At 48.2% G+C, this 15,665-nt stretch overlaps 1 protein-coding gene across 3 annotated transcripts in view; it reads right to left on the reverse strand.

Annotated features, from left to right (window-relative positions):
• The window catches only part of LOC100576129, a 211,643-nt gene that overhangs the window by 32,504 nt on the left and 163,474 nt on the right, over positions 1-15,665 (reverse strand). For all 3 annotated transcript variants that reach the window (XM_006565569.3, XM_003250637.4, XM_006565568.3), the window contains one exon: positions 2,609-2,721. In XM_006565569.3, coding sequence (XP_006565632.1) covers positions 2,609-2,721 — 113 coding nt within the window. The remainder of the gene's footprint in view (positions 1-2,608; positions 2,722-15,665) is intronic.

Here is a 15,665-nt window from a genome sequence, read left to right on the forward strand (position 1 = left end):
ACGATTAATAATAAACTAACCGAGAATTGTCCTCGAACGATTTCTCGATGCGCTCGATAGAATTGCAAGGTTTATCGCACGAGGAAGTACACGTTTCTTCGCAAGGATCGTGCGAGGCGAGGCGAGGCGCAGGACACCACCAGGCCTCGTCGAACCGAGAGAATAAGAGGAAGAACCGCTCGAGGAAGAGCGGTTGCGTGCCACCCACAAAGAACCGAGATCTCGAGGTCGAGAGAGCCGGTAACACTTGAGATTACCACGCTTGTGGGCCACGATAATGGTCGGCTATTACGATAAACCGAAAAAAAAAAGAAAAGAAAAAACACATAGGGACTCGACATTGTGCAAACAGACGTCGCTCTGGAACCGGCAAACAAATTATCCACGCGAGGCCGATCGACCGACCCTCGGAATAAAAAGTAGCCTGTAGCTTAAGCGTGGCAAAAAAAAAAAAAGAAGAAGAGGAAAGAGAGAAGTTCGTCTCCTATCAAGTGAAATTTCAGGGAAATTTTGACGAATGAGATAGAGGGGAGGAAACACGTGCGAGGTAACACGACACGGCGAATTATTACGAGAGCGAGCGATAATGATCGTACGATAATGGGTTGGAAAAGGGGAGTGGGACAGGGTCGGCATTGTCACGACCCGCGCGGACCTTTCGAGAAGGCTTGCCTCTCGATAAAAATATACGGACACGGTGGATCCTGAATACCGGGCCTGTGTGCGATCCAAAATCGTCTTGGCACGGTGCCGATCCTACGCCACGGAGCCGGGAGTTCATCGATCGTCGCGTCATCGATCGCCACCCGTGCCGCGCGTGAAATTAGTTGTCGCCGCCTCTTTGCCATATTCTCCAGTTTTTCGAGCCCCGATCCATTGCACCATTATTTATCTTTATCGTCGTGTGAATTTCCTATCAATGAAATTCATCCGCGAATTAATTTTCGAATCTTCCTCCATCGATCCACGTAAAAAGAGAATTTTTTGGTTCAAAAACACGCGTTAGGAAAATCTTAAGGAACGCTTTTAAATCGGATTCAAACAAAATTTCACGCGTTGTCACGCGAAACCTTCTCTACCTTCTTCTTCGTAGACGGGGATGGTATCGTGGCAGGGCCAATCCCCTGCGACCATTTTTCTCCCGTCGTATTTCATTTTTTACCGCCACGAGCGTTATAAAGCAACGAGACAGAGAGAGGGAGAGAGAGAGAGAGACAATGTCCGAAAGGGAAGGAGGGAACTCGGGCGAACTTGTAAATCTTCGAGCCGCGTTTCTGCGGTGGATGCATATTTCTTCCGCGGTACGAGGCTCGATCGTGGCGCGGATCCACGGCCAACTTGTGCTTACGCGGGCACAAAAGGGAGAGGAGGGAGCTATGCGCATCCATCGTGTCGGAGATTATCAGTGTAACGCTCTCGTTGCTGGTGCATAACGCCCGATTTCTTTTCAATGCCCTATTTCTGGCTAATTTAGGCTATTAAACTCTCTTTACTTCCTCCGTTTTTTCCGCCTTGCTCTTGAATCTTGAGAAAACTTGTGATCGAGACTCTGAGGTGATTTTTCTCGATGGAATATAGAATCGAATTTACGTGGGACGATTGAGAGAAAAGAATTCTGAAAAGTTTTAGAGCTTTAGAGTCTATTAATGTCTGTATATATTCTACAGCAAAAAATATTAAGCTGTTATACGTCATAAAATACAAATTATCAATTCTCATTCAGGCCTAAATTTTATTTAGAAAAAGTGTTGAAATGGTCTTCGATAAATGATTTAAAAATAGAATTAGTAATTTCAAAATTATAATTATTCATTTCGAAATTTCTTTTCTTAAATAAGTATTATTTGAGCTAAAAAGTTACGAATCATCCTGTACACATATCTTTAACCGTTAAGCAGAGAGGAACGCTAGATGATTCTAACGGTACGATTTATTCTAGGATAATTAACCGTTCACCGGAATAACAATCACCTTCGCTTCCTGCGCGCATTAAGATTCATTTTTCCTATGCACCCGTAACGCGTGGTTACCTAATCTGCCACGAGGCCAAACAAAGAAGGATTCCGGAAGTTGGTCGTAAAGAGGCAATGATGTCATTCACACGCCAGAACGGTGATGCGAAATGGCCTATTTTTGGCCAATTTAATGGCCGCTAGAATGCCAATGACGCGTTCTTCCCTTCGTTTTTTTCTTTCCTTTCTTTTTCCCTCCCCCCTTTTTTCTTCTTCTTCCTCTTTCCATCAAAGTGTCTACCAGCCTTTTTCCTGTCCCACCCTCGAACTGCAAATAGCCACTCGAACCTTTGAAATATGGTTACAACCCGATCGACCTCGAGAACCCCGAACGTTACGATGTCCGCTCGGAATGAAACCTAGTCTTTATTACCACGGTGTCGCACGGTGTCCGCCACGACCCCGCACAGTTTTATACACGAGAATCAAACTTTTATACGTTTCCCCCCTCTTCTTACACGCGCCTTGTACCTTTTTATATATCGCTTGATCGATTCTTTCGCGTCGTCACGCGCAATTTATTTTATCGTCTCGCATTCTAACCAATCGTTTCTCTTGTTATTATTGATAAATGAAAACAAGAATTAAGCACTCACTTCCAAAAAACGACGGACACGATCGCTGCCATCAGCAGAAGTACCACCGCGCAGGTGATGATGAGGGCGGTGCTTTGAAGCGATGGATTCGTGTGGTACGAAGCATCGATCATCTGGAAAACAAGCAAGATCCTTCGTTAGACGATTCATATTGTTCCAATCACCGAATATAATTTAGACTATTCATATTCTAATTTCTAGGTTCGATATCCGCTATATCTTCGATTCCATCAAGGTGAATACGAATTCAGGGAGCACGTGCACCGAGACGAGGGCGCCGCATCGTTCAGATTAATCGATCCAACCAACTCCGTCACTTCTATCGTTAAAACTTTTCAGGAATTAGGGAAGAACTTAGGATCGATAGTAATTCTACCAATAGTTCGTTATCGACCCGCGCCAACTTCGCCTCGTGTGCACGAGGATTCGAAAGATCGCTGTTCGCTTCTCAACGATCGAGAACTTTTGCTACGCCAAAGTTTCGTTTTCTCGAAAAAGCAGAGGATTAATCGGTGTAAAAAATGTGTCATTTTCGCAAACACGTGGTTGGCTTGCGCCACGAGGGAAGGGGCGTCGAAGGTTTCACCCCTTCCGTGAAAAGGAAAAGTGATTTTCGCGTGGGCGGGGGGAAGGGTGAAACTTCCGTGCCATCCCCGGCCTGGCCCATTGTCGCGGATCGATCGATCGACCGAGGCATTGTGAGCGCGAGACTCATTTACCTGAGGCGCGGGTGAAAAGGGAGACGGATTCAAAGGAAGATCGCTTTGGGACTGCCGATTTAATGCGGTATCCCCGATAAACCGCCGCCCCCTCCTCCTTCGTACACACCTCTTCTCCCTTCCCCATTATCCTCGACTCGTCCATGTTTCGGGGACGCGTTGGCGAGGGGCCAACGCATCGATCGACCAACATTACGATCCACGGCCTCTCCTGCGAGCGTGGAAAATTCTATTTTCAATTTCAACGATCCAGGAAAGGAAAGGAAGTTTCGAGGAAGATAGCCTCTCCAGTTCCCCTCCAGTAGAGACACTGGCTACACTATCCCCGTTAAGTCGAGCTCCAGAAGAGAAGAGGGGGGGGAGAGAAAGAGAGAATATCGCGGTACGCCGCTCAAGTTTGGCCAGTGTCCAAGGAAAGCAGTATTTATCAAAGGCTCCCTCGCGTTGACGAGCGTGTGCGTCTCGATGGAATCGCGGCGCAAGTCGAGCACCAATCCTTCTCGCTTGGAGGAAACGAGTTGGCCACGATTCTCTCTCCTCCTCCTTCTTCCCGCTCATCGCTCATCATTACGGGGGTTATTAATGGGCGCGAGCTAATGGATTCAGCCGGAGAGCTTAGCAATCCGGAGAGCTAGACGGAGCTTCCTCCGCTCTTCCTTCCACCCTTATTTCTCCACCCCGCTTTCTCGACACGCGTTTTTCCGGCTGCCAAGAAGGAATACGCGTGAGAATAAAAGGCAACCGACTATGATGTATCGTCTCGAGGAACGTGATTTCCTCCTCTCTCGAGATTTCGGGAGAATGCAGAGATTCTCCTCCCCTTCTCTCATTGTCCCTCGTCGAACAAAGTCGTTTTTTCTCGTTTCGCGCGTACGAATGAGCGACGCGACGCGAGAACTCGTACCTTCAAAGACGACGAAAGCAGGGAGGAGTGGAATTGAGGGAGGTGGCGAGGCGCTTTCCTCCTCCTCGCTGAGATCGCGGCTCTCCCTTTTATCGGAAACCCAAGCTCCTAAGGAAGGCGACATCCTGTGTACTCGATAAAACCGCGAGACTGCGGGCAACCGTCTCCTCCTACTCCTTCCTTTCCTTTTTGTTTTTTGGAAAATGAGGAATTTGTGCGAGGAAAAGAAAGAAGCTAGGCCTCCCTCCATAAACCCGTACCTTTCGTACTGGTTGCTCACGAAAAGAGCAATCATCTGATCCCTCCTCCCCCTAAATAAAGTTTCCAAGACATGAAAAGTGTAGACAGAACAAGAAAAAAAAGAAACACACATATATAATTATCAAAACTTGTCAAAGAAGATTATCAACAAGGATTGTTATAAGCTGACGATGTCAGGGATGTTCTCCCCTTTAGCGGGAAAACCATAGATACCACACATTTCATATGAGTTGCTTACGAAAAGAACAATCATCTCATCCCTTCTTTCCCTAGATAAAGTTTCCAAGGCACACGAGAAGTGTAGACAGGACAAGAAAAAAAAAGAAACACACATATATAATTATCAAAACTTGTCGAAGATTATCAACAAAGATTGTTATAAGCTGACGATTTCAGGGAAGTTCTTCTCTTTAGGGGAAAACCATAGATACTACACATTTCATATGGGTTGCTTACGAAAAGAACAATCATCTCACCCCCTAAATAAAGTTTCCAAGAAAAAAAGAAACACACACATATAATTATCAAAACTTGTCGAAGAAGATTATCAACAAAGATTGTTATAAGATGCCAGGGATGTTACTTCTCCCCTTTAGTGGGGAAACCATAGGTTTCCGGCGCGTTGCACGCGCTCTACTTACACCGTTGCTCTGATTCAGCAACCGTGGAACAGAAACCCGTAACCCGACCCCGGATCCAATTAATGGAATCCTGGAGGATGGTGGGAAACGCGCGTGGCTTTACGAAATGTAATAACGATCGACGTACGTTTCGAACGGAATTGGGATCTCGTCGGCCATCGACGGGTGCCAAGGGTGGCCCCACTTCGCCCCCCCTCACTCGATGATCTCATCTCCTCCTCGCCTTCCTTCCTCGCGAAAATGAGTCACGGGCGGGGGAGGAAGAGAGGCCGCACCACTCATCGATACCCGATAACGTCGATTAATTTCGCCGATGTCGTAGTTAATTTGCTCCCTCCCCTTATGGATGTTATTATCCATGGGAAGACGAGGAAGAGGGGAATCGTGACTGTTCCTTTGCCCGATAGTTTTGGGAATCTCTCTCTCTCTATCTGCTCGAATACGGTAAACTCGCTAATGCTCGATGTAATCTACTTAAAGAGAGAAACTCGAGAGAGAGAGAGAGAGTGGAAGGAAGGGCTTTTGAATCATACACTCTATCCGAAATCAAGATGCTTCTATCCCTATTCTCTTCCCCGGGATTAGACCCTTCGTGCTTGAGATTCGAATCGGCGGCCTCGGTCTTCTCCACTCTCAAACTTTCCCGCATGAAAGGAGGAAGAGGAAGGAAAGGAAAAAGTTGGCACAATTGGAATCGTGAGGAGAGCATCGTGTCAATTAAATTCTAAAGGGTATATATATATACACGGCACTTTTCTCGCGCAATAAGACAAACTCGTGTATGTGTCGTTCGCGTTTGTCGGCTCCGACCAACAATCACGGCGATGACGTCGTCCATTTCCCTCGAATCCTTGTACGCGTCCCTGGAAATTCCTCGTAAACGTCTCGGACCGTTTCGGTGGACGGCTTATCTTCCACCGGCCTATCCTTTCAGGAATGTGCCGCGATGATGAGATTGCGACGCGAAGTAAGAAAGTTTGGTGCGTTCGAGGCGGTCGTTCATGGCGGCGTCTAAGAGAGAGGTTGCCTCCTCCCTACATGTGTTCTCCCTTCGGGGGATTATCGCGTTTTACGAGTTTCTTCGTGCCACTCGTATTTTCGGACGATAATATTTACACCACCGGCGAAGAACGTATAACCTTAACGAGGAAAACTTGTTTCCCAGCGTCGCGATACGAGATCCATTTTACGTACCGAAATTTCTTCACCGTCCTCGTGATTACGTACACTGAAAACACCTGTTTCCCTCGATATACGAAATAACACGATATTTCGATGTTACTGTATATTTTAAAGAAGACAGGACACTGTTTCACCGCAAAGTGAATCCAAAGATCGAACGACTCGATTCGCATCGTGTTTCGGGCGCGAATTATCGAGCGTTACAGTTTCCAATTAACAGGTGAACCGCCGTAGAATCGAGACGTTCGTTCGAAATGTTACGCTCAGACAGAGAGAAAGAGAGAGAGGGAGCGATTAAGCTTTTCATTTCCCAATGAAAATTTCTCGAGATTCTCGAGAAACCTGGTATTATACGCGAAGCAATTGTATACTCGCTTTATGACTCTTGGTTTACGACTCGTTGTATACCGATTAAAACAACTCTGGAATTACTCGACACCGTTTGATTTGCGATTAGATCGTTTTTCCGTTTAGGGCGCCAACTTGGAAAATTTCGACAGTTTCCCCCATCCGTAAATTTCGGCGAAACAGAGATTAAACGTAACCATTAGGGGCCACCGTGGCTGCGGTCTCTCCCTTTGGCTTCCGAACAAAGTAACGAGCGAGCGACGATCAGCATCGAAATCGTAGGCGGTGGTATGGAAACGGAAATATCAGATGGTTGGGCGACGCAGAGGCGCCTTCGATCCGCAGTTTCGGCCTGTTCCCAACCGGGGAACAAACGGTTTCGTTGCCATCTTGATTCGGTTGGCAACCGTCTCTCCGATTAATTAGCGTGCCCCGGTTAATGAAGCCGGGGCGAACAACGGGGCGAGTTCGAGGGCCCCCCTCCGGAGAGAGAGAGAACGGGCATTTCTACAGGCCTCCCTTGGCCTTGTAATCGATATCGCGCGATGGCGATCGATCCCTCCAGCACCGGCGGATATTATTACACATATATTCGACACTGGTTCGAGAGAGGGTGACGAGACGAGGTTCGGAAGAACGCGGTTCGAGGGAGGAGGATTTAAATAACCCCGGTTTCGCGACCCCTATATTTTAACGTCACCGCGGTTGTGACGCTCAAAACGGTCGCTACTTTCCAAAAAGCCTCTCCTCTCGTTTATCATACAGGTGATTCAGCGTACGGAACGGCGGCCAGTTTGAATTTCACTTGATTCCGGTTATTAATGGATTCGTCCAATGGTGGTAGCCCACCCCCTTGCTTCCTCCCCCGTATAATTCCAACCGCGCGGTTCGTTCGAAAAGAGGGGAGAGATCGTTGTTGGCCGATATAATTGATCCTCGACGGTGGATAATGGATAATGGAAAATGCGGATGGGGCGCAGTGCCGAAAATCTCGGCCGCCTCGGAATAAATAAATGTGACAAGGGGCGGTCGTTGTTCCCCCGGCGCGTATGAACATGCATGAGCCTGTAAAACATTCGATTTTGCGGGGGAAACATTAGCATGAACGGCACGTACGTAACAATAGCGAGAGACGGGGAGGGAGGGAGAGAGTCGATCGAGAATCGTCTCTCGTTGATTTAACAACTCTCCGCGCGCGCGTACACACCGTTACACACCCCCGAACGATTCCAGGACACGTCTCCACGTCGACACGTGGTGGGTTTTGGTGGTGGTGGCGGCGGAGGTTCGGGACACGCTAATTACGCATTTGTTCGGGAATTTGCATGCGTTACGCCGTCGCGTTGCCAAGAGTTTACGTGCCCTCGTCCGCGACTCGTCGTCGTAACGAATCGTTATACCGGGCATCGAAACGAGGCAACGAAAAGGCCAACGATTCCGGCCAAACCGAATTCTTGTTGTCCCCGAGGGGTCACGATCGCCACGTTTACCGTGCGTTTGTTCCCGTGTCGCTCGCCCAAATTGTCCTATTGAAAATCGTCTCGTTAGAGCTACGATTCTGTCCGACCTACCCCGTTGAATCGTTGATCGTTTCATTTTTTTCCTCTCCCTCCCCTCCTCTATCTTTTCTCCGTATAGCCACGGACATATATCGTAACAAGGAATTATACCACTGCGGAATCCAGTAGATCATCGGTAGATCGGAATTGATAAATTATTCCAAGCGATGACTCCTTTCGATTTTGAAATCTCGTCTTTTAGCACCAGGCTAAGCAGGTTAAAGGAAAAATTGGCTTGGACGAAGAGATCGAAGAAAGGAGGGAGATTCTTGCGTTGCATCGTTTGCAATTTGAGACAGAAACCAGTCTGGCCGATAGAGTTCTTTTTCAATCAGACTACTCTATTCTTCCCGAGACGAAGATTGGCTGCGAACGAACGGCCGACTAGGGCAGACTAGCCCCCCCTCCCCATTCTCCAGTTTTGTTTCAGACCGGCCGGCTATTTATCCAGCAAATATTTTCCAGTTATTTTTCCATTCCGCTTCTTCTTTATTGTTTTCCAATCACCGCCCGACATCGATCGTTCCTTTTATCCGCGGGAAAACGCGGCACGCTCGCTCGTTTTCCATTGTTCCGCCCGCGTTTCGTTTCCGCCTCCCTCTCTCCCTCCCCACCCATCCTTGCCCCCCTCCAGTAATTTGCAGGGAAAATTGGCTGCGAAACATTTTCAACTGTCCGTCGATTTTTAACGGGGGAAAGAAGAAGAAGAAGAAGAAAAAAAAATTCCGGATCGATCGTTTCTTTCGATCATTTTTTTCCTCCAAAACTTTAAATTGTCTATGCATATATATCGTATATATAGAAAACTCTTGTTCGTTTCGCTATCAAAAATTGACTTCGACAAAGAGGAAGATGTCCCCACGTTGGAATCACGGGAAACAGCCGAGAGAACAGAACGGGATTAGCCGAGAACAGGCGAAGGTCGGAGGACCTTTCCAAGCGGAGTGGTATGGCAGTAACTTGGAGCCCCTGTCGAACGATCGGGAGAAACCCTTTTTATCCCCAGGATCGAGCGAAAAGTCGCCTCTCGGAGCGCTGCCTTGTTTATTTACCATCCTGCTCTCCCCTCCTCCTGTCGTCCACCTCGTCCACCCTTTTTATCCTCGAATTCGTCGCGACAGGACGAAAACCTCGTCGACATCGTCGGGAGGGACGCACGCGTATACGAATCGCGATTTTCTCCTCTGCTCTCCTTTCCCCTCGCTCGGCCATCGAGGAAAGTAGTCCTCATAAATATTCGATGCGCGTAATGGAATCTCGCCTTCGCGAGATCGCCAAGATACGGAATGGACAGAGGAGGAGGAGGAAACCGTTCTGTTTTCTCGCGCCGTGACGCGCAGCCTCGATTAATTTGCGCCCTCCTCCTCCTCCTCTCGCTCGATTTCCCGCAAACGCCAACCGCGATTATTCGATCGCCCGCGTTGACGTCCGTTGATAAAAACGTATTTATTAACGAGCTGCATCCCTCTCTCCTCCCTCTCTGACGAACGGAAATCGACCACCCACTCCCCCGCATAAACATTTCCATAGATGTATTTTGCGTGTCAGTGGAGCAGATTTCGAGGCCCGCGAGATTCTCTTCTCGTTTCGACTTAAAAATCATCGTTCGTATGAATAAATCATCCGGGTACGAACGTTATCCGGGGATGAATAGATAGAGAGTTTCGCAGAGATATCTGCGGGCTCTGATGGGTCCGTTAATTCTTTTTGGAAACAATCGGCGACGATTATTTTTTTCGTCTCTCGGTACAGTGCGGGTACAGATCGATCAGGGGTGGATCGTGGAAATCGCTCGGAGGCGTACAAATATAGAGAGAAAGAGAGAGAGAGAGAGAGTGAAATGACGGAGATTATGTGGCGGAGGAGTCGTTTAACTTGACGTGGACATCAAAATTCCGGACGCGGTTTAATATCGACGAGGGCGACGAGGTCCCGTAAATCATTCGCTCCACTAATGGAATTCGTTCGAAGACGTCGAATTTTACGATCGAGTTGTCCTCGTGACGTCAATCTCTTTTTGCTCTTTCTCCTTTCGCCCGCTTTTCTTATTGTTCCACAACCCCTCCTATCCGTTAACTTCACTTCGCACGGGAGAAGATGTTGTGAGAGAGAGAACTCGTTATTCGAACCTCTTCCCCTCTCGGTCGGACGAATATCCGAGCGATTAGCAAGGAAACACGCAAGCACGACGGATCTCTCCAGGATTTCTCGACATTTATCGAGCGGATCGGTTCGGCGCATTATTTTTCGAAGAGCTCGCGGAATGGCAATTCGAAGCGTATAATATCTGGTCCACCCTTCTCCCTCCCCCTTCCGAAATGGCGCAATATCGTAGGGGATGAAAGCGGCGGGGTGGAGAGATACAAGGGAGGGGGTGGATGCCGTGTGTAGGAGTGTTTAACGACACGGGAGCAACATTCCGGACGCGCTTTAATATCGCCTACCGTTTCATACGATGAGGGGGTTGGTTGGTTGGTTGGTTCGTCCCATCCCATGCAAGGATATTTCGCCTAAAATCTACTTCACCCCGTGTGTCTCGTCACGAGGAACCTCCCAGTCAACCCTTCCTCTCCCTTCCCTCGGGGTGCCACGTGGCGCCCGTGGGGGTGAATTGTTTTTGATATTCGAAACGGAACGAATGCGGTTCCGCTTCGGTGAACGGTCGATGCTAACCGATTCGCAACCCTTCCGTCTCCTCTTCGAACTTTGTCTCTCTCGCCTCTGGCCAAATCAAGTCGAAATCTACTTGCTCGTGAAGCCTTTCCTTTCGAATCCTGAACATCGTTCTATTAATCGTTGTTCGCAAATCAGAAAAAATCGAACGATTGACACGCAAGTACAGAAGTAAGAAAGTGACGAGAATAATTCTCAACTCTTGTTCTTTCTCTCTCTGCTCGACACTTCTCGTACACGTCGAGTGGATTGAGATAGGGATCGTTAATTTACTTCTCCTCGTCGAGGAAAAATATTATTACTCGGCCGAGGTTAGATCGAGAAACGCTACGAGAGATTCTAGTGTTTGGGATGAGAGAGGACTATGAGGGGAACACGATGAGATTTTCATTTAGAAAAATACTCGTTATCCCACGCGTATCAAGCATCGCTCCTACGGAAATCGATTAATCGCGCCATTTACCATTCCCCGATTTATTCCCATCCAGGGAACGAGCTGTCTTCGAGCTCGAATTAATTATATCCCGTCTTAACGCAACCCATCACGCTTGTCATCGCCGATTAAATCTCTCCGTGTTATCGTCACGTATCGCCCTTTTCCCACTCTTTCCATCCGAGACATACATACATTCGCTCCGTGTGTGTGCACACGTCGTACTCGTCATAATAAATAATCGTAACGGAAAAGGGAGAGACGATAAACTCGTAATCGTTAACGAGGATCGGCCTTTTCGTTTGCCGTTCGATCGTGCAACGACAAAGGCGGATCCGCTCGTGAAATTACGTATAACGGGAGAGACGAGTACGCGGGCGAGGCCGCCGTGCGTGGCTCTCCGTAACGGTAAGCCGTCTGGTAACGAGCGGTAAGCCTCTATTCCCAGGTGCGTAGCGGGAAATCGAAGACAAATGAACCTTCTCGATGCAAAGTCTCTCTCCCTCTCTCTCTCTTTCATCCCATCCCTCTCTGTTTTTCCGCTACCTATCCTGGTATTCTGTGTCTTCTCTGGGGTAGGTAGTTTGTCGGAACGAGGTTATTCAGGGAGAAAGAACCGCAGTGAGAGAGAGAGAGAGAGAGGAGGGAAGAGAGAGTCTCTGTAAATTGAACGGTGTTATTTGCTAGGAAATGGAAATCTTCGCGGAAATGCGCGCTTCTGCAATCTCTCTCTCTCTCTCTCTCTCCCACCCACCCCTCATCCACCCTCTGTTAATTTCTCGTTTGTTGTAGACTGCGAAGAAGGGAAAAAGAGGATGAGGGGGCGGTGACTTAAAAGCATGGTCTATAACCGATGGAAGGCAAAAGCGTTTAGCCAGGCTCGCGTTCTCTAGTGCGGCTAAATATAGATCCCTTGAAAATTCTGATATTTTCCAATAAAAAGAGAGAGAGAGAGAGAGAGAGAGAAGGGGGAGGGGGATAGAAAGAAGAAAAAGGAAAAAAAGAAAGAGAGAGAGAGAGAAAAAAGAGCCGTTCGCCTTTCTCGGTCGCCTCTTTTTCTCATCGATCTCGCGACAACTCTTTCGTGTAATCCTTTCGCCGGTTACCAGGTCGGCACAAAGGGGGATGGAAAAAAGGGAGAGAGAAAAAAAAAAAAGAAAGAAAAAAGAAGAAAAAAAGAAAAAAGAGGTACGCGTTTCTACAGGCTTCCTCCCTTTCCCCCTCCCTTCTCTCTCTCCCCGGCTTCTTTGCGAAAGATCGACGCCCATCGGGCGGCAGCGGTGCCGGCACTCGATCCCGTGGAAAAGTTCCAATTTCCCTTTTATCGGGGATCCTGTTCCATTTCGGCCGCGCCGTAATATTACCTCCCGAACCGCGAGATTAAACGACGAACCGAGGAGAATTTCCTTTCTTCGCCGCGAAACCCTCCCTCCTTCCTCGATTGTGCGATCCAAGGATGAATTTCATAATGGCGACACCTCGGCATTTTGGTATCCGACGAATCGACAGCTATTCTCCGTCGAAAAAGTAATCTCTCGTGAAAATTACATGGAACACGTACACACACACACAGACAAGAGTATAGGAAATAGAGAAAGAGTTGAGAGCGCTGTAAATTTCATTTCTAACGTAACTCATACGACGAGATCTTTCGTTCGAAATAAATTTAGAAATTTTGCCGGCGCCATCTTATCAATCGGCTCGTAATTCATAAATGATTTAAAATGCGTCAGTTCGAGACTGGGGAAAGTTGGCGCGCCGTGCGTGGTATCAACGGGCCATACGAGCCGCCCGTCATTTCCTCCCCAACTCCCTCCCCTCCTCGCCCTCCCGCTCCTCGCTCGGCCGCCGCCGGGGTGGCCATTATTTAAATTTCGTCCCCGCTGATTCATCGTTTCAACGTCGATCTATGCCCGCCGCCGCGTTAGGCCGCGGAAATTTATCTATCCTGGAACGAGAACGAAGAAGAAGGGACGAGTTCGAGAGTTGCAACGAATTTAATCCCTCCCCTCCTCTTTTGCGAACAATTGATACCAACCGGTTTTCAACGATGCTCGGTTGCACGCAACGCGTAATTCTCTCCTCCATACCTGGAGGGAGAGGCGGGTGAGAAGGGGAGGATTTATTCGGGAGGAAAGCGCGGAAACGCTTAGGCAGACGCTCATTACCCTACCTTCGAACCACTAACCCAGTAAGCGGGAGCATTACCTGTGTCAATATCAACCCGCGCGCCACCCCCTCGGCTTACGCAGCCGGTTACACCCGTGGCTATTATATTGATCTTGACAAGAATTCGCTCGTTTAATCGACGCGTGCCCGCGATATTGGGTCTCTGCTTTGAGAGCAAACCGCGAGCCATCCCCCTTCCACTCCACCCTGCGCATCCCCTTACGAAGCTGCGAGTGGAACGGGAGAAATTGGAAGTTGAAATCTATCGTTCGATCGATCCTCGAGAGGAATCGAATATCGGATCAAAAATTTCCTGGAGGGAGGGAGAGAGAGATATTTCTTTTTTGCAGAACAGGGGGAAAGGATGGCGGTGGGCGGCAGCCGATAATGAAGTAATCCGAGGAAGGAAACGGTAGCTCTCTGTCGGGGGATCCTCCTTTTTCACGGGCGGCGCCGATTCCGGACAGGGCCTGTCGTCGTGTGACATCCGAGCAGCCGCCAAAGGGATCGTTAGGCCGACGCGATTCTCTTCCAACGTGTACATCCACCCTTTAATCTAGCCTCTTGCCAGACGTTGCCTGAGATCGAAAGGGGATGAATCTCTTTTCGAATCCCTTTCCTCCGACGCGTTTCGCTTTCTACATTCTATTCTATTCTCGACAGGTGAGAAAAATTCCGTATACAATCCAACTAATTTGTTTCGCAAGATGTTAGTTAGATTTGGATGGAATATAAAATGTATTTATGTGTAAGGAGTAAAATAAGCGTCAATGGATATCTCTAATCACGTCTGTTTCATCTTTATTATACAAGTTTATACGAGTCCATCGATAGATAAATAGATAAATAACGGAAAGAGATAAAAGTTGGCGCGCTTTATCATCGTTAAAGAACGGAGGAAGAAACGCTATTCATTGAAAGACAAACGAGCAATGAAAGTTGGGTGGAAAGTTGGGATCCAAGGGGCGACGATCTAAATCGATATAGCGCTCGAAAAACAGTGCCGACGATCTCCCTTCGGGGCGGGAAGAAGCCCGGAATAACCGAGGCTTCCCCCGCTAATCGCGCCCTTCCCTTTTGCCCGGGGAAACCACCCCTCCTCCTCCCTCCGACCAACTCTCGCTTTCCCCCGGAGGAAACGCGTCCACCTGAGAATGGATGACGCGGTCTCGGGCCCCCGTGGAAACGTAGTTGGCGGAGTTTCCTCGTTTACCTCGAGCGAGTTCGAAGCTGCATTAATTCCACGGTGACCGGGGGCCTTTTCCCGTAACGAACGACTGTACGACGACGACGACGAAATCTGTGCCACGGCGGCACGAAGGCCGTGGATGAAAGCTTCGCGTGAATATCAACGGTATTAAAGTTTAAACCGTCCCTTTTCGTTTGATACCCGGGACCCGAGCCGAGATTAAAGCGCGAAACCGGGGGCGGCCCTGGAAACGTGGCGAAATTGTGTCTCGACCGGGACAAACAAAAAGAAAAGAAAAAAAAGAACCGAGGCCGCGAAGGACTTGATGAAAATTCGAGAAACGGGAGCGCGCCGGTTTAGAATTGATATCCATTTTTTTGATAATGAGAAGAGAAAACGCGTGATAGAATTTAGAATATACATATATATTGAAGCATCGTAAGTGGGGCGAGTATTCGAGTTCGATCTCGTGGTAATTGTCGCGGTGTTGGAGAAACATCGGGGTGTAGATCCCTAGGAATCCCTCGTTAGTCTACGCCGCGTGTGACAGCGGAAGTTGGCCGTCGTTCGAGCGTGAACGGAACTTGCGAGGATTTCGGGGGACAAAGCTCCTCCTTATCCTCTTTTCGTCGCCGCCCTTGCCACTTGTTTTCGCCGCTCGTCTCGTTTACCACAACCTCTGGGAATTAGATATTGGGAGGAGAGGGAAAGATCGTAGTGGAAACGGTTCTCGTGCCTTTCGGCCTGGAAAATTAACGCGAATCTCGTTTTTTCTTTCTTTCTTTCTCCCGTTGAGACGATATTGTTTCGACGATGAAGCTTCATAAAGCGTTTAAATGGAATTCGAAGAAAATCCTTTTAAGCAAAGTTGCACAATTTTCTTTTCCTGGACCGAACGATTTCATGTTTCCATCTGTAATTTAAAATTCTCTCCAAGATTCTTAAGATGGATTTTTCATCGCATCGATACGAGGAATAA

The sequence above is a fragment of the Apis mellifera genome, linkage group LG5, assembly GCF_003254395.2.
Source record: "Apis mellifera strain DH4 linkage group LG5, Amel_HAv3.1, whole genome shotgun sequence".
NCBI lineage: Eukaryota > Metazoa > Arthropoda > Insecta > Hymenoptera > Apidae > Apis > Apis mellifera.